This window comes from Peromyscus californicus, unplaced genomic scaffold (assembly GCF_007827085.1).
Source record: "Peromyscus californicus insignis strain IS unplaced genomic scaffold, ASM782708v3 Scaffold_12__1_contigs__length_115047231, whole genome shotgun sequence".
NCBI lineage: Eukaryota > Metazoa > Chordata > Mammalia > Rodentia > Cricetidae > Peromyscus > Peromyscus californicus.
The window spans coordinates 110,480,562-110,503,043 of NW_026294413.1; the positions used below are offsets into that span (position 1 = coordinate 110,480,562).

General features: G+C 43.7%; 1 protein-coding gene across 2 annotated transcripts in view; it reads right to left on the minus strand.

The window, feature by feature from the left end:
- The window catches only part of Ptprg (protein tyrosine phosphatase receptor type G), a 703,625-nt gene that overhangs the window by 205,527 nt on the left and 475,616 nt on the right, over positions 1-22,482 (minus strand). For both annotated transcript variants that reach the window (XM_052734133.1, XM_052734134.1), the window contains exon 5: positions 6,214-6,309. In XM_052734133.1, the coding sequence (XP_052590093.1) occupies positions 6,214-6,309 (96 nt within the window). The remainder of the gene's footprint in view (positions 1-6,213; positions 6,310-22,482) is intronic.

A 22,482-nucleotide genomic window follows, 5' to 3' on the forward strand; every position in this document is an offset into this window, starting at 1 on the left:
AGCAGGGAACAGCACTTGCTCCTTCAGAGGACTCAAGTTCTTCCAAATGAAATGGCACCTGTCCACACCAGGCAGCTCACACCCAGCTCTAACTCAGGCTGGCTCTCTCTCTCTCTCTCTCTCTCTCTCTCTCTCTCTCTCTCTCTCTCTCTCTCTCTCTCTCTCTCTCTCTTCGGGTGTGTGTGTGTGTGTGTGTGTGTGTGTGTGTGTGTGATAGAGTTCCAATAACCTCTTTTAGCCTCCGCAGATTCTTTTATCAACATGGTATACACATACACATAAATTTAAAGGTTTAAAATAATACTTCAAGAATGCTTATTTATATACAAGTGCAACATAACATATTTACTTCTTAGAAATATACTAATTGGCTGTGTCTTTTCTGACATGAGAACCATTTTATATCTTTGCATTCCGAACAGATTTAAAAGAGACCCTATCCAAGGACTGAAACAGAAGAACAAAGTGTCTAACTCTAGTTGGCCCTTAAAGCCTCAAGCATTTACAACCGAAAATTGCCTGGACTCAATGACAAATGAAGGAAACTTCTGACAAGCACATGTAAGACAGTGGATGTGATGGAGATGACTGGGACATTTCACCAAAATAAAATCAATGAAGTCAACAGTCTTCAGGTGTTCTGTGGGAAAGCAGAAGGAAGCAAATCTCTAAGACGGCGGCAGCAAGCCTCTGCTCAGCAGACCGAAATGCTTTAGATGGTCACATGGCTAAAAAATATCACCTTAGTCCTGGTGGGAAACAGGAAAGTATGGGATGACTACTGCTGAAGAACCAGCTGTAAGTGAGAAACCAGAGTGGACCTAAGTTAGTGGTTGTGATCCAAGACAACCCTACACAAAGAATGGTTATCCTGAATTCTAGATACTCTCCTCTCAGAACTTCAGGTGAAGCCAATTAAATCTTCCAGTGTATTATTTTTAAAAGCAAAATATCCTTCCACTAATCGCCCAATTATTCTCCTGATTCTAGCCCATGTAAGCATGAGTATATTCTTACTTGTTTAACCAGATAACCCATGGAAGGCACTACAATAAGAGAATGGCTTAAAAGAGTACTTTAATAGTTTTCAGAACATTTTACATTTTTATCGGCATTCAAACAAGGTTAACAATAGAGAATATTCAAAGTTCTACTCTAAAAACAAGATAATTATTTTAATTTTTGTACTTACACTAATTATTTATTCTTTGGAATGGTTTAACAACAAATTCTTTTATCCTTAGCCAAGTGTTTATTTCAAATTATCTCTTTTTTTTAAGTCCTTTCAAATGAAACTTTACTCTTACTTATCTTTTTTTTCTCCCCAGGGCTGTGAGCCCAAATGTGACCTGTATGACTGAGAGAACATGGGGTGCAGTCTGGATATATTACTATCAGATTGCCAGGGCCTGCACAGACGGTGACTCTCAGCTTTGTGGACCAGCATTACAGTCACTGGTGGCTGATGTCACTCTATTTCCGGCACATGGAAGCGGTTCTTCTGCCCTTCATGTGGGTCACAGGAAGCACTTGCAGAAAACCTGCCTTGCCACTGTTCAGCACTAAGACTGACTCTCAAGTTGACCTGTTACCAAAAGATGCCAGCTGCCATTCAAAGTTCCTGCAGTCTATGTCCCACACAGAGACCTTAGGAGCATGTAAACATGAGCAGATGAGAACATCTGCATGTCAAAAACACCATGTTACAGTGGGAAGGCTCATCCCGCCAAGGCAGAAGGTCAGACACTTCTCATCTTGATGACTGCTAGAGTATCAAGATATTTTATGCAAAACCTCCCATACCCAACATTCTAAAAACTTTACAAGTTCAACAAATCATGTCTAAGATCTGTAATAAAGCCAGGTCAATGACACTACATTTAAGCCAAAACAAGAGTCCTTGGTCTACCTGCTGGGCCTGTGCTGAATACAACGCTCTGGCAACATTATGAACCTTATAGGTCTAACCATCACAAAGGCACAGAAAGCACCAGAATTACTCAGAACAACAGATCTGTGTGTAGAGTAAAACAGGAGGGCCAACATCTAAACATAAATGGATGACATGACTCTCCATGGTATGGTTAAGGGGAAGGTTTCCATTGTAGGGGGAGGGCGGGGGGAGAGGGAGAGAGCGAGAGAACAGCCAGAGGCATCTAGATGAGTCCAGAGCAGAGAGAGAAAATAGTAGACTGACAATGACCAGTAGGCTGGACCTGGTCCTGTAGAGAAGCAGGAGCAGAGTGGGGGTGGAGGGGTGGAAGAGGATATAGAGAGATGGAGAACGGAGGGGGAAAAGGAGCCAGGGGTGGGGACAAAGAGACTGTGGGCAAAGGAATACCAGGGCTGGAATACCAGGGTTATAAGGAGAATGAGTAGCTGGGGAAAGTTTAAGGTAGGGGTGGAGGTGAGGAGAGCTAGGAGCCCTGCTATTAACAGGTACTGGTGATACTGAGGGAGCCGGAAGCCAGCATGTGCTTTGGTATGCTAATAGGCACCACAGGTAGCCATTTGTCCCTTCTCCAGTGATAAGGAAAATGGCTCCTTTTGGTAAAGGGAAACCAGCTTCATAAATTCCTAAGGAATGTTGGCTTTTATCTAATCTCCAGAATTTGGCAAAGTATAGTTTCCTTTGGACCTGAATATCTACTCAGAACTTGGCCTTGAAGCTTGTACCATATCACTCTGGATTATCAAACAGCAGTAGATGAAGACAAGGTGAGAATGAGGTGTTTCTCAACTCAGATGTGTGTGTGTGTGTGTGTGTGTGTGTGTGTGTGTGTGTGTGTGTACACGTGTGTGTGGGTGGGGCAGGGGGATACAAGTGTGTCACTGCATGCTGTGAATGTCAGAGAACAAGTCTCTCCTTCTACCAGGATGGAACTCAGGCCATCAAACACTCATAGCAAAGACCTTTACCCACTAAGCCACATCAGCAGCTTAAGACAAATAAAAATTTACAAACTTATTCTTCTTTTTAAGAAGGATTTTTTGTTATTATTGTTTTAAATTATGTGTATATGTGTGTTTGTGTGTACGGACACCTGAGTGCAGGGCTCTACAGAGGCCAAGAGAGGCGATCAGATCCCCTGGAGCTGGAGTTATAGGCAGTTGTGAGCCAACTGATATGGGAACTGAACTCAGGTCCTCAGCAACAGCAGCCAGTACCCACTCTTCACCAGTGAACCTTCTTTCCATCCCTCAAACTCATTCTTATAAGGCGATTCAAAAAAGAAAACCAAACCAGACTGAAAAAAAAATAACAATACTACCTTTTTCTTCTATTGCATGGCAAAGTTAAACTCCAATGTCTCTGTACACAGGTGGCCCAAAGAGGAGAGGAACCAAAGCCACTCAGCACAGCTGTGTCCACAGTGCTGTCCCTTTTATTATCTGCCCTGTAGTTTTTGTCTCTAGGACACCAGGCCAAAACTTGGAAAAGTACCAGCTAATGAAATATACAGTCAACTTTTCCATACATGAAATAGGAGCTGTGTCCTAGAAACATTTCAAAAACTCAAAACCTAGATTTCACAGTCAAGTATTTTAGTGGTTTGCCTGCCCAAGACTCTAATTGGTCCTATATTTAACAAGTGTTTGTGGAGGAATCAAAAAGAAAAGAAAAAGAATTCAAACATTTTGGTGAAGCATGCATCCTTCCAATACTCAAAAAAAGTCTTTCTAAATATCTTCTCCTACACAAACAGCGCCCCACAGAGCAGGGCCTGGCTGCTCACAGTGGCTGTGGAGGAAGGTGGGAAACGGACAGTCAGCTGCACAAAAAGCAGCATGCAAGAAGGTCAGAAAACTGGATTAACAGCTGGGTGGAAATGCTTCAGAGTGAGATGTCAGTGTTGCCAACTGTAATCTGGTCACTTCAGGAGCAGGGAGGGGTCCAGACAGAACCCAGCAGAGCAGACCCCTCTGCTCACAATGAGGATACATGATATATTGAGGGTCTCCAGCCCACAGAACCCCACAGGTCAGATGCATATGTTTTCCTTGGTCTAGTGCCGCCTCCGTGTGAGGAGCCAACCCAGTGACTGAGGCTGTGATGTGTTGTTCCCCTTCAAAGGCAGAGTGCTGGCCTAGGAAGGCCAACTGCATGGCTGTCACTCAACTGTGAGGTGGAAGTGGGGCTCAAAAACAAGTGATTCCTACCCTAGTGCACAGCTCTGCAAACACTGTGCCCTACTTTGGTGAATGAATGCAGTCAAGGAAAGGAGAGGTCCTGAGGACCAATTGAGGACAGCAATATGCAGTATAAACACAGATCTCCACAGTATTTGACCCCGACTATGTTAAATAATACTCCTTACAGCTTAACACAGCACCTCTAGATTATATTTTTATGCATAAATAACCAAGGACATTCTAAGAAAAAGTCGCCATGCATGATACATTCCAGTTTTTTAAGTTTTTTATTTTTTTCAATTTTAGCGTATTCTGTCTCATTATATTTAAAATGCTACCAGAAATCCTTGAACTAGTTTCATGGTCCAGTGAAACAGTACTCTACATTTGAAATCTGATGCCAGGGGCTAGACAGAGGGTCAGTGATTAAAACTGCTTTCTTTTCTTGCAGAGGCCATGGATTCAGTTCCCAGCACCCACATCAGGCAGATTACAACTGGAACTCAAGTTCCAGAGGCCCTCCACTTTCTTCTGACTTCCACAGGGACTCCCACATCTAGATCCATTCCCGCGCCGCTGGTAGTGGCCCTTCTGGGCCCCTGGCATAGTATAATGCTAAGGCTGGTCCATAAATATTATACAGAAGGAAAATGGAGAGATTTGTCAATCATATGTTCCCCACTTGAAGGGACAGTGGAATGAACTTACTCCAAACAAGAATGTTCCTTCTCCATGGCAGCAGCCTGCTCACAGAGACAGGTGTGGCAGACCTATTCTGGAGAGGGCTATCAGTCCCTCTGAGTTATCAAAAGAGCACACCCTGCCAACTCTGACCTCTGAGGAAAAGCAACACTTGCATGTAGTGGTATTAGACAATTTTGAAGACTGAAAGGCAAACCACATACGTACTGCTTAGGTAACATTCCACACTAAACAACAGCCATGTTTCCTAAGGACATACTACCTCACTGTGAATGGATTTCTTCAAAAACCTGAGCATGGACCAGAGAGATGACTCAGTTGACAAGGTTTGCCTCGTAAGCAGAAGGACCTGGGTTTGATCCCCACATAAAAAGCTGGGCGTTGTGAGATGAGTGGTGAAAACAGGAGGGTCCCCGAAAAAACGCTGTCCAGAGAGCCTGACCATTGGACAAAGTTCCAAGCCAACAAGAGACCCTGTCTCAAGCAAAAAGTGGAAGGTACCTGAAGAATGACACTCAAAGTTGCCCTCAGATCACAAACACATGCTACATGAGCACACACACATGAACATAAGCATATGTGCAGAGAGAGAGAGAGAGAGAGAGAGAGAGAGAGAGAGAGAGAGAGAGAGAGAACAGGCATCTGAGAAGCATCATCTGTAGCAGGATGAAGGGTTTCCACCTTACACTGAAACCTGATCCAGGAGCTGTGAACAGTAATCAGTATAAATATGTGAAAGGAGAGGGACAGAGCTGAGGCTAGTGGCCAACGCCTGTAGTCCCAGCACAAGGAAGCTAAGGCAGGAGTATTACTGTGAGTTCCAGGCTAGTATGGATGATAATGTGAGACTCTATCTCAAACCAAACCAAACCCGAGATGTAGGATGGAGATTCCTAAGTGAACCAACTTGGAAGGAGTCTTGACAAAGATGAGTTGCCATGGGGACCTGGGGATGGAAGGAAGAGGGTCTTTTCTAACAAGTGGCTGCTGCTACTTATTAATGCTTCTTCAGGTAATGTCAGATTTCAAAGTTGCTTGAAAGAAAACCACCTCTTTTTCATCTGCCTCTTAATATGCTGAAGGAGCCTGTTGAAGACGAGGCAGCCACAAAGTAAGTTAGATGATAAATGTGTTCTTCAATCTGCGCACCAGTCAAGTAGCAATAAAATCAGAATAATTCATGCAAAAATTTTCATTATGTTTCTAAACATACTTATTTACATTTTAAATCACACATTAGACAATATGAAATATCTTTCATTTAGACAGGTGTGAGCTAGAAAACAGATGCATTCATTAAACATGGAACAATTCGGCAAATTAAAGGAAAAAAAAAAGAAGTCTCTGGTTGAAGTATTTCAGCCACCGTTAACTTACTTGAAAAAATATGGCCATGGCTCCAATTATTCTGTTCTCAGAAATTGCCGTTTGGAAGCTGTCAAAGTCGTCTGGATTGTAAAAGAAAATCTGCATCTGTAAAATAGTTAAAAATTGTATTAGAAAGAAACTTCAAACCTATGGAAAAGCAGAGAACAGTACAATGGACCTGTGTTTCCCAAGACTAAGCCCACAACCCATTTATTCTTATATAGTTTTCCTTGGCTGAAGCCTGTGCAAGCACACCCCATATAACATGCCATTTCACTCATATTCCAGAATGCAACACAGCTTCCCACATGACTGCATCCATGCTGCCCAGAATGCACACTTCTACTGATGCCTTCTTATTGCCATTCCCTGGCTCATGACAAAACCTTCCCAAAGGGCTTGCACACAGTTCAGCACATTCAAGTAGGAAGCTAAGCCCATGAGGGGTAGCCAGTGTGTGAAATCGTCAACACGATAATTGACTTGGACACAAATACTGAGAATTGTAACCCATATCTCAGGAGATTGTGGGAAACACTTGAAGTGTGATATCGGAGATTTCACAAAGAAAAAAATGAATGGTGAAAACATTGAAACAGTGTCTTACAGTTTACCGTGTACATAGAGCTATTCTACACATCATGTCATTGACTGCGCTTCAAAAACGATGAAGACGGAAGCCAAAGGCAAGGAAACGGTGCTCAGGAAATGCCCTCCAAGTAGCTGCAGGCTGAATACCACATGAAGACTAGATTTGGGGTGCCCCCACCCCAACCATAAGTACCTTCTCTTGTATTTAGCTAGAGTTTCTTATTCAAAAAACAAAATCCAGACACATCAACTTAATCTTAAAAGATTGAGCACACAAGTGGATGACAAAAGGGACTACTTTTTGCTGTTGTTTGTTTGGGGTTTTGGTTTTGGTTTTTTGAGATGGGTTTTCTCTGTGTAGCCAGGCTGTTTTGGAACTTGCTTTGTACACCAGGCTGGCCTGGAACTCACTAAGATCTGCCTGCCTCTGCCTTCTGAGTGCTGGGACTAAAGGCGTGCGCCACCACTGCCCAGCTGACTACATGCATCCCTATTCCAGCATGCCCGGCTCCTTCTCTAGGAGACGCTGTGGATGGCAATGTTTTCCACAGCAGCTTCCTGACATAGAGAGTCAGCACTTCTATGTGGCAGACGGTTGTGAAGGGGAAGTGCATGAGTAGTGTTAGTGAACCATGCTCGGATCCCAACAGCACTCCATCCAACAACAACACAGGCTAACACCAGCAGAGTTCTTAAAAATCCTAGGAAGAGGGCTGGAGAGACAGCTCAGTGGTTAAGAGCACTGGCTGCTCTTCTAGAGGAAACAGGGATTATTCCCAGGCTCCACATGGTGGCTTACAACCACCTCTAACTCTAGATCTGACGCCCTCTTCTGGCCTCCTTGGGCACCAGATACACAAGTCGTACATAGATACACATGCAGGAAAAACACACATACACACACATATAATAAAAATTAAATAACTAAAAATAGTATGAATGGCATTGGACTCAGTCTCCCAGGAAACCCTGCTCCTTCAAAAAAATCAGATCTCCTATGGCAGATCTCATCTTTCTCTACCACTGCTCCCCCCAGTTCCTAAATGGTGTGCTAAAATGGTTTGTAATGGAAATGATGATCACATCCCAGCTGGGAGCTTGGAGATTCCATACCAAATAATTAATTCCCAGCAGACAAAGTGAACTCAAGGTGACTGCACATAGGGCAAAGGTGAATGGCGTCTGCATGACAAAATGAACTGAGATGCTAAGGCAAGGGTGACAAGCATTTCTGAGGGGAGATGAAGCCTGCTGTAACAAATCACTTTCCTGGGAAATTCAGGAATCTATGTAGATGGGGCAAAGAGGCAGATTCTTTTGTGATATTTTTCTCTTAAAGCAAATTCATTTTCTTAAGACCTTGAGTTCTTACCAACACTGGCAGTCTGGACAGCTTTAGACATCATGAATTTACACTAAGAAAAACCCGCTCTGCAAGGTGCTGATTAAAACCATTTAATACTGGGTCAGTTGCTTCAGGTTCAATGCCACTAAAGCGAGGGAACAGTCTCCACCAGACTCTCAAAGTAGGGGTTCCAGAAAGCCTATGCTTCAGCCCCTGAACAGAGCAGTATTGTTCAATGTACCACCTGAGTAGCCTGGGACACAAACTACGTTAAGACTTCAAGGGTACTCTGACATACAGCTCAAGAAGGAAATGCATTTTTGGAAGACATATTTAGGTGGAGGCTCCACCCACTGCATAATACAATGTCTCAGAAAGAAACCACTAGGGCAGGCTGGACACATCAATTTCCCTTGGTACTGCTTTCAAGTTGAAGCCTACTGAATTATCTTAACATCTGAAGCTATCTAAAGATAAGAAAGTAAATAAAGGGATAAAGTTTTGCTGGGTTAACTGGACTCTAGCAATTTGGTGTTGATAAGAAACAAATGGGGTAGAGACTGGAAATCAATTTTGCAAAGATATCTCTGGCAAACCTTTTTGGTTAATTCAGTCACCATGACCCTGGTTTTGACCTATACCAAGTCCCTCTCATTTAGCTTTGCCTGCTAAATCATTTCAATGTCAGATCCCCTAGAATTGCCAATTTCTGCATTTATTCTCAAAAGCCACACCCAAAACTACGGGGAAGGGGGGTGATGCATGCCTATAATCCTTGTATTTGGGTGGCTGAGGCAGGGGGATATATAGAAAATCTTGACTGAAACAAACAAAACAAAACAAACAACAGAAAAAGTAATACCCACTATAGACTTTACATAGATCTGAGGGACATTTGCTATATAGTAAATCCTTCTATAAGGAATAGGACACAAGCTGTACATGAGCTAAGGGAAAGACCTGGAAAGTCCAGTGACAGAGATGTCTAACTGTGCCGTATCCACCAAGAATTTCCATTTTGTCCCACTGGCCCTGCACTTGCTCTGTAGACATCCCACTACCACCACACCTTTATCTCTCCTTCAATCACTTGGGAATATGAGGGAGATAGTGTGCCCCATGTGCTGAATCCCTAAGTGTTTAATTTCTAAGAATAAGGCTATCCTCTTACATGATAGCGTTGTAATTGTTACAATAAGGAAATTTTACTTTGATGTGATCCGATTATCCAATTCTTGGTTCACTTTCAAATTTAGTAAGTGCCCAATAAAAGCCCATTACAGATCATCTTACAGTTCTGGGTGCAGGATGCAATAGAAGATTAAACTCTGCACTCAGTGACCACATCTGCGCTGTCTGTTCCCACTGCCATCTGGAACAAATCCTTGGCGTTCCTGACTCTGAGAATGAGATGCCCCAAGGACAATTCTACATAAAACTGTGCTCCATCTTGTCACAGTTTCTCAAGGGCACATTCAGGTGGTATGTTCGTGCAAGCCGCCGCCCAGACTACGGTCTTTACTCAAGGCGCTGGGTCAGAGTGAACACGGCAAGGCTCTCTCCTCATACTAGGACTGTTGACCTCAGTCATTTCAAGGGTGACTTTGGACAATCTTCTCCACTATAGTTTTTCATCTCCTTTGGAAATGAAAAGATCTTTTTAGGGATACAGTGTGAAACAACATTCCTACCCTGGTTCCTCACCTTTCACGTACTAGTTTTAACATTCATTAATGATTTTCTAACTCTGTTTTTTCTGTATTCCTGAATGAAGAGTCTCACACAAGGAATATCTGTCCCTTCTCCAGATTTATTCATTCGTGTGTTTTGTGTGTACAGACTTGTTTTAGTTTTTACTTGATTCAGTCCATGATGGTACTTATTCCTAACATTATCATCTTGATGTTCAAACTGCCCCAGCTCCGCCCAGCAGGAGACCCTTCAGAATGCTCCTGTCATTTTCTTGGCTTATTTTTAACTACCTCCATCTAATCAGGTACACTGGTTTGGCTGCAACTTATACTTTATCCATCCCTGCCCCCTCCCCCAAAAAGCCATTCTATTCTAGCATATACTGGTTTCTTTTGGTGGGAAGAGTGGTTTAAAGACTCAGGAACTCACTTTTTTCCAAATGTACTAAATAAAAATAGAAAACATCACGTTTGACAGTGGTGGTGCACACCTTTAATCCCAGCACTCGGAAGGCAGAGGCAGGTGGATCTCTGTGAGTTTGAGGCCAGCCTGGGCTACAGAGTGAGTGCCAGGACAGCTGGAACTGGTTCACAGAGAAACTCTGTCTTGAAAACCATCCCCTAACCCCTTGCCAAAAAAAAAAAAAGAGAGAAAGGAAAACATTGGTTCTTCAAGAACACAGTATAGCTGAAGGCCAGTGTATCCATTCTGAACAGGAAAGGAAACTGAATCAACTCTGTGAATGTATGTCACATGGTTGTCCTTTCTCACAAAGACAGGCTGAATGAAACTAAAGTAGAAAGCTACCGACACAGTATGCTGTGGGACAGTCATGAGACCTGTTCAGTCAACATTTCAAAGCCAGGAGTGACAAGATGGGCTTGAGAGTGCCTACCAAGTGCAATGGAAGAACTGGACAACCCTCCAGGTATTTCTCTAGCCAGGTTAGGTGTGTCTTACCAAGAGCATCATATGACATCACATGGCATTTAGAAAGTAGTCATTTACAGGAGAAAACAAATCATAAGGAAGCCTCACCCCTTCCAGGACACATGTGGTAATGGTGTGTGTGTGTGGCGGTGGGGGGGGGGGATGCCAGCACAAGCTCTGCCGTACGAGATGGGCATGGTGATGGCTGACAATGTGGCATGGCCTTGGGTGCTAAGGAATGTACACAGAGACTAAGATGCTCGCAGCCCTCTCTCTCACTCTGCACAATTTCCCTCTCATTTAAATCGACTCTAGGTGCAATGTGATTTAATGTGGTTTTCTTTCAATTTGCATCACTGTGCATATAAAGTTGAATGAACCACAAAGGATCAATCTGAAATAGACTTGATATTGTTATTTTTCACACATTTATTGACCATCTACAGTATATCAAATCCTGTGCTAATGCTCATTAACACCCTGTGAATAAGACATTACCATGAGTCTCAGGCAAGGAAAGCAAGGGTTTGTAAGACCTCTAAAGTCCAAGCTCTTAAAAAAAGAAAGCACATTAGTACAGAAAAGTAACCTTTTACACTCAAGAGTTCAAGGTCTTCATCACTGTGCTTCCTTCCACCTGGCAAGAATATTTGCTTAATGGTGACTCTGTAAGATGCCATGATGGATGAAGATATAGTCAATGCTTGGAAAGACCAAAGTGCCATTAATGAGACAAGGTCAGCTTTGTCTTTGGATGCCAGAGTTAGGTTGAAGCATGGATAAAGAGCCCAAGGTCATGGTCAAATGAAATACATACTAAAATAAAGCCTATTTTAGTCCAGCAAGGGGGAGGATGGGACGTCTTCACGAGGGTGAACTCATTCTCTAACGTTACGCTTGTGTGCCTAATACAGTGCTCAGGTGACTGTGACAATGGAGGCAACAGGAAACTACCCCAAGTCAAGAGAGGAGACCGCTCGAGTCCTTCTTTGCAGATTCAGAAAGTGCTATGTTTGTATTATCTCTTAGAAACCTCCATGTCCCTTACATATTCTCCACACAAGGCAAAGGGGGGAAGTCGCAGAGAAATAAATAGGGAGACAGTGCCCAGAGAGCTCAGAGGAAAGGCCAGTGGCTGAATGACCCAGTTAACTGGGACTGCTGGGAAGTTTCCATACAGGAAAGACCACACAGATAAATGCTGCAGAACAGAAAGTTAGAGGAACTGGAGAGACGGTTTATGAATACATAATGCTCTTGCAGAACCTGGGTCTAGTATCCTGAACCTATACTTAGCATCTCACAAATGCCTGTAACTCTATCACTAGAGGATCTAGAGCCTTCTTCTGGCCTCTCTGGACACATACATTCACGTGCATATGCCCCCAACCAAGACAGACACAAATGTACATAATGAAAAAAGACTGAATAAATCTTAAAGAGAGCTTGGGGTGTGTGGGGGTGTCAAAGATGACATGTGATGTCTGACCAGACAGCAGTGGTGTGGAAAAGGACACAGAAGATGGCAGTACAGGAGGGAGGAAGTGAAAGGCGGGTTTTTAATTATGGCTGGGGACAATCTGCAGAGAGCCAGTTGGGATGTAGCAGTGGGCAAGAAAAAGCCGCAGAGGGACAATCTAAATGCAATGAGCATCAGTTAGGTTGACTTCCTGGCTGATCTGAAGTGGGTGGTGTGAGAGCTGGAGAAAGAGAACCCGAGTTCTTCTGCTCTTCTGCTGCAATCGTGAAGGCGGACTGCATACACATTATACAGACACAACACTGATTCAAGGGCCCATAGTTCCAGGGCACAGGACTTCACGGTGGGACAGTCAGGGTGGTGGGACTGAGGCAGGTGCTCACACTGGCTTCAGTCAGGAAAAAGAGAATAGTGTGTGAAGCTGCTCAAATCACTTTTTTTTTTTTTTTTTGGTTTTTCGAGACAGGGTTTCTCTGTGTAGCTTTGCTCCTTTCCTGGATCTCACTCTGTAGACCACGCTGGCCTCGAACTCACAGAGATCCGCCTGGCTCTGCCTCCCGAGTGCTGGGATTAAAGGCGTGCGCCACCACCGCCCGGTCACTTTTTCTTTTTTAATTCAGCCCAGGACCCAAGTCCCCAGGAATGGTACCATATATATGCAGTGTGGATCTTCCTGCTCTAATTAATCCAATCTAGAAAATTACAGACATGCCCACAGAATGGTCTCCCAGGTGATTCCAGATCCAGTTTAGTTAACAATCAAGTTTAACCATCACATACACAAAGCCATGTTCCAATTCTTTAATTCTATCAATGTCATTAGCCAGAAAGATCTCTGCAGGCGGAACATAAATCAGCCTGGCTGGAGGATGTGTGTGTCTGACAGTGCTGGTCAGTACAAATACTGTTCATTTGATGCTGGAAGGAATAAAATGAGTGGGAACACTGAGTGGCATGAAGAAAAGATTTCCACAATGACAAAGTCAACAACAAATTCATGAAGCCTTTGATATTTCCAGGAATAAATACCAAGAGACAAAGTGTGATCAGGACATTGAAAGAACAAAGAGATTTAAGCTTCTGGCATAAAATCTTGGGAAGGTACTGATACAGATCAAAGTCACCATAAAGTCTCTAAGTAGCTCCAGGTATGATTCTGTTAAACACAGATTATATATATTAAATTTTCTTTAATGCACAAGATATTGGACCATTTCCTAACGGACTCTGGACTAAGAATATGATGCTCAAACAAAAAAAGAGATTTGCTCATTTCAATTGTAGAGAAAATGGTAAACAAATGCACTATGTATATTATATGATAATTGATAACACAGAGTTCCCAATGATCCAGGACACATATTTTATAAAGATTTATTTTTATTTTTGTGAATAAAATGGGCATGGGCGTTTGTATGTGTGCACATGAGTACAGATACCTGAGCAGGCCAGAAGAGGGCGCTAGATCCCCTGGAGCAGGAGTGACAGGTGGTTGTGAGCCACCTAATGAGAATGCTGGAAACTATACTTGGATTGTCTGTGACAGCAGTATGTGCTCTTAACCACTGAGCCACTATTCCAGCTCCTGTCATTATTTTTACAAGAATCTTTAGATTTTGTGGTAGTGTTATGAGAAAGTATTTTTTCACATGTGCTCAAGATTTCACATGTGCTCATGAGAACTTGAGAGTCCAGCAGATTGACTTCCATGATGTGGCTGGGTCTTATCTAATCAGCCAAAGGTATGAGGTCTCTGGCAATGTCAGCCTTCAGACACAGGATTGCAACATCAAACTGAAGACTAAATTACATGGACCTGTGCATATCATATGATGAAACCAGTCTGATTCAGTGACTTAACCATCATATCTTCATTCACCAGAATCAGGCTCCTCCCAGGAGAATGCAGTCCCAGTCACAACCCAGCCCACCCTTTTGTGCCTGAGAGAAAACTGTTCATGAGGTGGCAGGGGTGGGGAGTGGGTACTCGGTTGTGGATGCAGAGCTCATTTGTTGACTGAAGACTTTGTTCTCATTTATCTATTTTTAGCATGTATCAACTATATACAACATGGATTTCATTGTGAAATTCCCTGTGTATATAATGTACCCAGATCACAGTCACATGCGTCCCGTTACCCTCTCATTTCTCCATGTTTTGCTCTTCCACAGCACTCTCCCTACTAACTCTCATGTCCCTGTTTGGTGTTCCAATCAGCTTAATTAGAGGTACAGAAGGGGCATGGGTGTGGAGTTATTCACAGGGAAACAGCCGCTTACTAGTGGCTCCATCACTGAAGAAAATCTCTGTCTCCCCCAGCATCCCGTAACTACTCACAGTGGGTAGGGCCTATGAGACCCTTCACTCAGGGTTCCCATCTGAAAATCAGAGGCCATTCCCAGCCTGAAGATACACTAAGCAATGCTTTAGAAAAGTAAGAATAAAGGAGACAGCTCGTATTTTCCCATGAATCTCTACAAGCAGAAGGGATATGTCAATTATGGTGAAATCAATCCTTTCCACATGCCAGCCAGTCTCCCAGTGAGTCACGCCAAAAGGTGTGGGCTCAAGCAGCCTTCATTGAAAGAGTATTTTTAGGAGAGCTAAATCCTAAAGAGGAACGAATATTCAGGATCTCTGTGGGCAAAGCAACATTCAAATAACCATCCACATCAACATTCTGGAAGGGTTGCTTAATACCATGCCGTTCAGCACATGACACCCCGATCCTTGTTAACCCCTTTCTGCCTTTGCCATGGACCCTGGAACTGTCTCCAGCTCCTTTGTACCTGGAGTTCTAGTTTGTGGAGCAGATGACCCCAACGTGCACACTAGGTCTAAGGGCCATGAGAGCAGAAGTCAGGACAACTGGGGGTCTACTGTGAATTCTCTCTATAACTTCTTTACTCTGTTACACACTTCCTCACAACTCCAGACCCAGGACACATCATTGCATTTCTCCTCTGACAGGGAAGAATCTGCATCCTTGGTGACTAAGCACGTTGCATTTCCCAGGAATTCACTATGCATGATTCATTAAGTTTTCACCTCAAGCTAAGCGCAAGTCTGGAAAGAAACGCGGTAGGTTCTGTATTGCATATTCTGAACTGTATCGTGCTCTAACCCCTTATCACACATTTAGGGAAGGTGACAATAAGCTACAGCTCTCCCACTTAAGAGCTATGTGATACAGATGAAGGAAGCTACTGACATCCCCAAGAGTACACTCAAGAAAAACTACGGCACCAAGCTACAGGGAATAGCAGATAAAATTAGTCAAGTAAAGCACCTTTCTCATGTCTCCCACACTGCAAGTCACGGTTGTTCATGGCTTTAAATTTAGTTTAAGAGGAAGGAGGAGAGAAAATGCCAATAGCGCAGTGAAAGGCCTACCTTACAGTGTTCTGAGATGAGAACATCCCATATCCAAGGGTAACGGATAATGAAACAGGGACAGCTTCACTCCAGCCACAGCAACAGACAGATCTCACCAACAGAGCCCAACCACACAAGCCACATACACAAAGGGGAGGAAGGGAAGGAGGGGAAGGAAACCCCCGAGTTCAAAGGCAGCATAGTGGCTCCCCCTCGGGCAGAACCTTGGAAAGGCATGTAGCAGGCTCTCTTTCTGACCTGAGCACTCGCTACCAGAAGGAACTCAGTTGCATGCCTATTATTTATGGACTTTCCTCTGTGTATATGATGCCTCAGTAGTGACTAGACAAAATTACCAAAGCAGCTGTGCTATTGAGCCTGGGGTGAATAAAGCCTGTCCCTGCAGAGCTATGATGGCCCATGCCTGCAATCCCAGCACTAGGGAGGCTGAAGCAGGAGGATTGCCACAACTTAAAAGCTAGTGCTACAGAGCCAACAGAGTGTCAGGGCATAATGCAGTTCAGTATAAGCAAAGTAGAATGTATGTCCTCATGTCTGTCCACATTCTCCCTACAGAGACCGGGTCACTAAATAAATAAAGACATTTTGAAAAGAATTCAAACTAAAATTAACAAAATAAAAAGTAGGCAAGGTGGCACACACCAGTACTCCCTGCACTTGAGAGACTGAGGCAGGAGAACTGCATCAGGTTCAACTTTTTAGACACTATTAGAAAAAGCAAAACAAAATAAAAACAAGCCATTTCCTCATGCTTGTAGCATGCGTGCGTGCGCGCATGCACACACACACGCACACACACACACACACACACACACACACACACACACACACACGCTCATGTGCACACACAGACACAGACACAGACACACACACACACACACACACACACACACACACACACGCTCATGTGCACACACAGACACACACACACACACACACACACACACACACACACACACACACACACACGCTCATGTGCACACACAGACACACAGCTGGCTCTGAAACCCAGAGGACTCACCACTCTGAGGACAGAGGACAGGGAGAGTCCCCGGGTGCACATGGAAATACAAACACATTTGTATTTCAGAAACATGCAAATCACCACTGGTGTTTGTGCTCCTTGTAAAGTGAAACTTTGTTGAAATCGCTTTGTATCTGGAAGCAACAGCCACATGATTCACCATGAAATGAATCTGGAAAATCATTTTGGATAAATGGGTCTGTAAATTCAATAGAATTTCCATGACAACACAGACTGCAACACTCACCACAAATAAAAGGCTATAAATCATTCAAAACCAACTAGGAATTGGCAATATGTCTCCCATCTCGAAATGCAAGGAAGCCAAAGCTCAGGATGTTACTCGCCCGCCCGCATTTCCCATTATGCTTCACTCCTTACTTCTCATATTGTACTCTCTACCCCATAATGGGCTGTGGGTGACATCATGAGGCTATAAAACTGCAATTAAGTTAAGGAAAATTAGTACAGGCGTGGCACTGGTTGTGGCCCCTTCCCTACTCCCAGCCAGAGCACCCCCCCATGAATTCTGTGCAAAGACGAGCAACGTAGTTATCCACTGCTCCTGTGAAGCACGGAAACAAGCCTCAGGATCTCCATAAGCTACGGCAATGGGAAGAGGGGATGGCTCAGTTGGGAAACTGCTCAGGCACAAGTATCAGGACCCGAGTTTGATCCCCAGAATCTGTGAAAAGCTGTCACAGGCACTGGTGGATGCTTATAATCCCAGTATTGAGGAGGCAGTGACAGGCAGATCCTTGGATTCACTGGCCAGCCCAGCCTAGCCTGATTGATGAGGTACAGGCCAGTGAGAGAGATGCTCTCCTAAAATTAAAAGCTGGACAGTGCTCCTGAGAAGACACATGAAGTTGTCCTCTAGCTTACAAACACAAAACTATATACAAACACAAAAGAAATGTTTTATGCAAAATATTTCTGAGGAAACATGTGTAAGATACCAAGTGACTTCTCAAATGCTTAAGCTCTGTCAGTGGAGTCCACTGTGGTGCATTTCTAAGATGAGGCAGATTGACCAATTAGAACACCTATAGCGGAATGCACCTAAGGCCATCTTTGAGTTTCAGTTGGAGGCCTCTTAAAACAGGATCACTTTGTAACCTCTATGAGCACTTGGGGGCGGGGGGGGACGGGGGGGGGGGGGGGGGGGGACAGGTGGCAGGACCAAGCATGCAGCAAGTACTTATTTGGTGACTGAGTTTTTTCCTGGTCCAACTCATTCTAACCAACAGCTGTAGAGAGATGCCTGCTAGAGAGGGCAGTTTATGAGGCTCTGGATCTACCTTCCAACAAGGCTTCACGTGCCCTGGCATGCTGCTCAAGGCTGCGTACGGCAATGGCCCGTGTCCATCACATCTCACCACTTAGACTTTGATGACTCCATTTTAGGACCATGAGCTCATAGCCCTTTTTGATACTTGATTTTAATGTCAGCAGAATTGGATTTAGAAGCATCTAGCAGATTGGTAAAGTAATCTGTTAGTCATGAGTCCATTTCAGAGAGGATTAAGTAAGAGGGGAATACCTGCCCTGAATGTGGACTCTAAGTGGGGGACTCAGAACAAATGACCAATGAACAATGAACACAGCTTAGGCATGCCCTTTTCTCTGCTTCCTGGATGCCGGGAAGGTGAACTGCTTTGCTCCATCACACCCTCCATACCAGGATGGATTGACATCTAATAAACCCTTCCTCCCCTGCTTATTCTGATGAAAAAACAAAGCAAAACCACATACCTTCAGTCCTGGTCTTACAAAGTCCAGAGCTTTCATTGGAATCTTCAGGGGCTTAGAATACCAGAATGGTTAGGACTCAATACTCCAAAAAGTCTATGGGCAAGCAAAGGTGCCTGCTACAAAACTGGCCCCTGCAAGTGGCTTAAACCATCCTCTGAGAAGAATGTACACATTGTACACTCCCACTAAGGATGAGGAGAAGGGCTGGAGACGGCCAGTTAGTAGGGTGCCTGCCCTGCAAGCACGAGGCCATGAATTTTAGTCCCCAGCAAGCACATAAAAGTACAGTCCTGTTGTGCACATTTGTAACCAAAGTGCCCGGAGGCTGAGAAAGGCAGCCCACTAGTGGGTCAGTCAGTGAGCCCCTGGTTCAGTGAGAGACCTTCCCTCAAAAGATAATATCAAAAGCAACCAAAGAGGACATCATGGTCAAACTCTGGCCTCCACACACACCTGCATGTACATCTATGTCAACACACACACACACACACACTTCTTACACTATTGCTAATTTAAACTCATCATCCTCAGGATGGATGCTTCTAATTTCATTTAATATTGCCCTGATAAACATTTAGAATAAAGACTTTCCCTCATCTTTTCCTAATGATGGCCATTTCATTACTCACTGAGGCTTTTTATTTAGACAAATCAATGCTCTGCTACAGGCCCTAGAAGTTCAAAGGCAAATGCATGTATACCTGTGCCTCAATGTTGTTGATATAAAGAAATAAACTTGTTCTACATAATGTGTAGGAGAATTAACAAAACAGCTCACTGAGAAGAGGAAAGGAAGTGATTAATCTTCATTGAAAGTTCCTAAATGTACATTCTCAATGGAGAAAGCAATGTGCAAATTAAATACACTGTGACCGCATTCGATTTTCAAAACAGCATGCCCCACCACGCCGCATGCATCACAATACTGGATGCCCCACATATGTGTGTGCGGAGGCTTGGAAATGATGGGAGCGAGCACAGCTGGGGGACCACCACACACTGGTGGGGGTTCTCAGAAGAAGGGAGCAAAATCAGGGAGGGACCCAGACAGGAATTTGTTCTCAGGATAATTTAAAACCCTTGATGGGTTTGTGACATTCCTGCTAGAAGATACAGAAACAACTAAAATGAGGAAAGAAAAAAGTGAAGTAAGATTCAAAGAGAGCAGACCCGAAATTGCTTCCCCAGCTCTGGAGGGAGCGGGAGAAACTAACGGCTGGATCTGGGGACACCATGCTAGCAGCAGCCTCCTCTGCCAACTGCTCTGAGGAATGGAGCCCCACCATGGCTGGAGCGTCTCCACTGCTCACTCCTCACGTGTTATGCCAGGAGTCAGATGACTCAAGCTCCCCAACACTGTAAGGGAGGCAGAAGTAAAAAAAGACCATGTCTCCATCTCTGATGCGGCTCTTAATGGACTTACCACGGCCACTCTGATGAGTTTATTTGCCAGTTTCCTACGAATCCGGTCATAAAGTGACACTCCACAAAGCCACCTTTGAGAACTAGAGAGGGAAGCAGAGCTTGCTGGGCAGAGCGCAGCACTGTCTAGGGAGAGGACAGTTCACTACTGCTTGGCTCAGAGCCCTCCTTTCCAGGAATTCACCAGGGACTAACACTGGGTTTCAGAATCACGTCATCAGAAATAACATCCGACAGTGAAGAGAAGACACCATTAGGAAATGCGAGTTCTCCACTTAGATGATACCCTCAGAGCAGTCAAATCCAGAGATGCAGAAAGCTGAGTGGACACTGTAGGGTTTGTGAGGAAGGACTGGGGAGTTGGTGTCCCATGGGGGTAGAGTTCTAGTGTGACATGATAATAATGTTCTGGAGATGAATGGTGTGGTGCCCGCATAACAGTTTGAATGTAGTAAACATCACTGAACTGCACACTTAATTGAAATGATAAAATAATAATTGAGACGGTAATCTTATATTATGTGCAATTTACTACAATTAGAAAAAATAAGAATGAGCCATTGGAAAAAAGTAAATAAAAATGAAAGTCTAAATGCAAGCTCTACCACACAGGTACTAATATCACAAGCAATCAGTTCAAGTTCCCGTTTCTGAGTGAAATTGAGACAAATGTAGTCATGAATGAGGACAGTTTCAACAAGATGTGAGGATTCCATACATCCTTTCAAGAGTCTGGGGCAAAGATTTAACACCAGAGGGAAATAGAAAAGTCACAACAACTACAGAATGTTACATTCTCCTCCTCCCCCTTCTTCTTCATAATTATCAACATAGCATAAAACTTGTAAAAAATCCCTATTTCTGTTGGGCTGATTACTTGATTCTGATCGTTTACTGTATCATCTCAAAGCCTTTCATTGGCTGCTCTTCTGATCTTCTCATTCCAGTTCATGAGCTTCATGTGCGAAGCTTCATCGTGAGCATTTTAAACAAGGGGCAGAGATTGAAAGAGCATCATTGTGAACACCTCTACGCTCACCGCCTACATTCCACCAGGAATATTTTAATAGATTTTCTTTCAGACACTTTACCCCACTATCCACCATATGGTCAGGCAAAGAATGCTAACGGGCAGAAGCCCACTGGCATTCTCTACTACTCAGTCACTGCCAAACTAGTAACACTGGTGCCAAAAGGAAGCCAAGCTTTGTTTCCCAGGCTCTAGTGAAGTTCTTCTGGCTAGAACATGCTGAGACCCTAGAGCAGCAGTTCTCAACCTGTGGGTCGTGACCCCTTTGGCATCCCATATCCTGAATATCAGCTATTTACATTAGAATTCACAACAGTAGCAAATTTACAGTTATAAAGTAGCAATGGAGTAATTTTATGGTTGGGGGTCACCACGACATGAGGAATTGTATTAAAGGGTCACAGCATTAAGAAGGTTGAGAACCACTGCTCTAGAGGGTAAATTTCAGTGGGTAGTTGCTACTAATTTAGAATAAAATGAAATTTAAGGAGATTAAAAACAACAAAATATCAAAGCATGGCTTTATGAAGACAAGAATCCATAGTACACAGACAGCCCCCTAGTCATGCTATCAATTGACTCTGCTCATTACCTACATTCAATAGCTGACTGACATAGAAAGTTGTCCACATAGACTAGATGCTAATGATAACTGTGCTCAAACACATGTATCCTCGACTTGTCTCAGATCTGTAATGCAGAAGCTCATACCCAGAAGTCTGCACAGGAAGTCTGGTCCAGAATCTCTGAACCCACCAATCAGCTACCACTGACAAATGTGCTCACAAAACCTCCTGACCAACACCTTACTGCAGAGGAGAGTTTAAATGGACATATTTAAAACTGGCTGCCTTCACTGGGATTGAAGTATCTGCTGATACTACAGAGGAGTTAAAAAAAAGAATGAGTTATAATAACACTGCCATTAATTGGCAGGTTCACTTCCAATTAATAAGAGAATGACTAGATCTATTGAGCAATGTCTGAACTATGTATGGAGTATGAAGCAGAACTTAAAAAGAATGGTCTGATTACATTTTTCAGTTAAAGGAGGAAATACAGAAACACACAGCGAGGGAGAGATGACTCTTCAGAGATTTGACTGTTGTTTCTTCCAAGATCTGGAAATGCAGGCTTCAGATGAAGAAATGACTTGGATAAGATAGAGTCAGCACTGTTTAAAACACCATAATACAAGCCACCAACCCCAAGGGAAGATGAAAAGGGGCCCAGTGGTGCACAGGGCCCCTTTTCATATCTGCAGGCCAGTCCACAGTCCCAGTACAATCTCTGAGTAACCCTGGGGAGGTCTCGGAGTGAATGTAACAAGTATTTATGAAGATGCTGAGAAATACTGCCTCTTAGGATCACAGAGTTTACTCGTGTGGTCATTATCAATGGCTACCTAGAAGTTATCTAGACACATGTGAATTCTGTCATTAAGCCTGCGAACTGCTTAGAAAAATGCAGTATGAGCACTTCACAGAGAGTGCTGCCTTCCTACAACTCACTGGAAGAGGTGCTGTTCTGCAATCATTCTAAAGACTAGAAAGGTAGGTTTGGACAGATGAGGAATGACTTCAGGAACACAGCTGGCTTCCTGACTTCTACA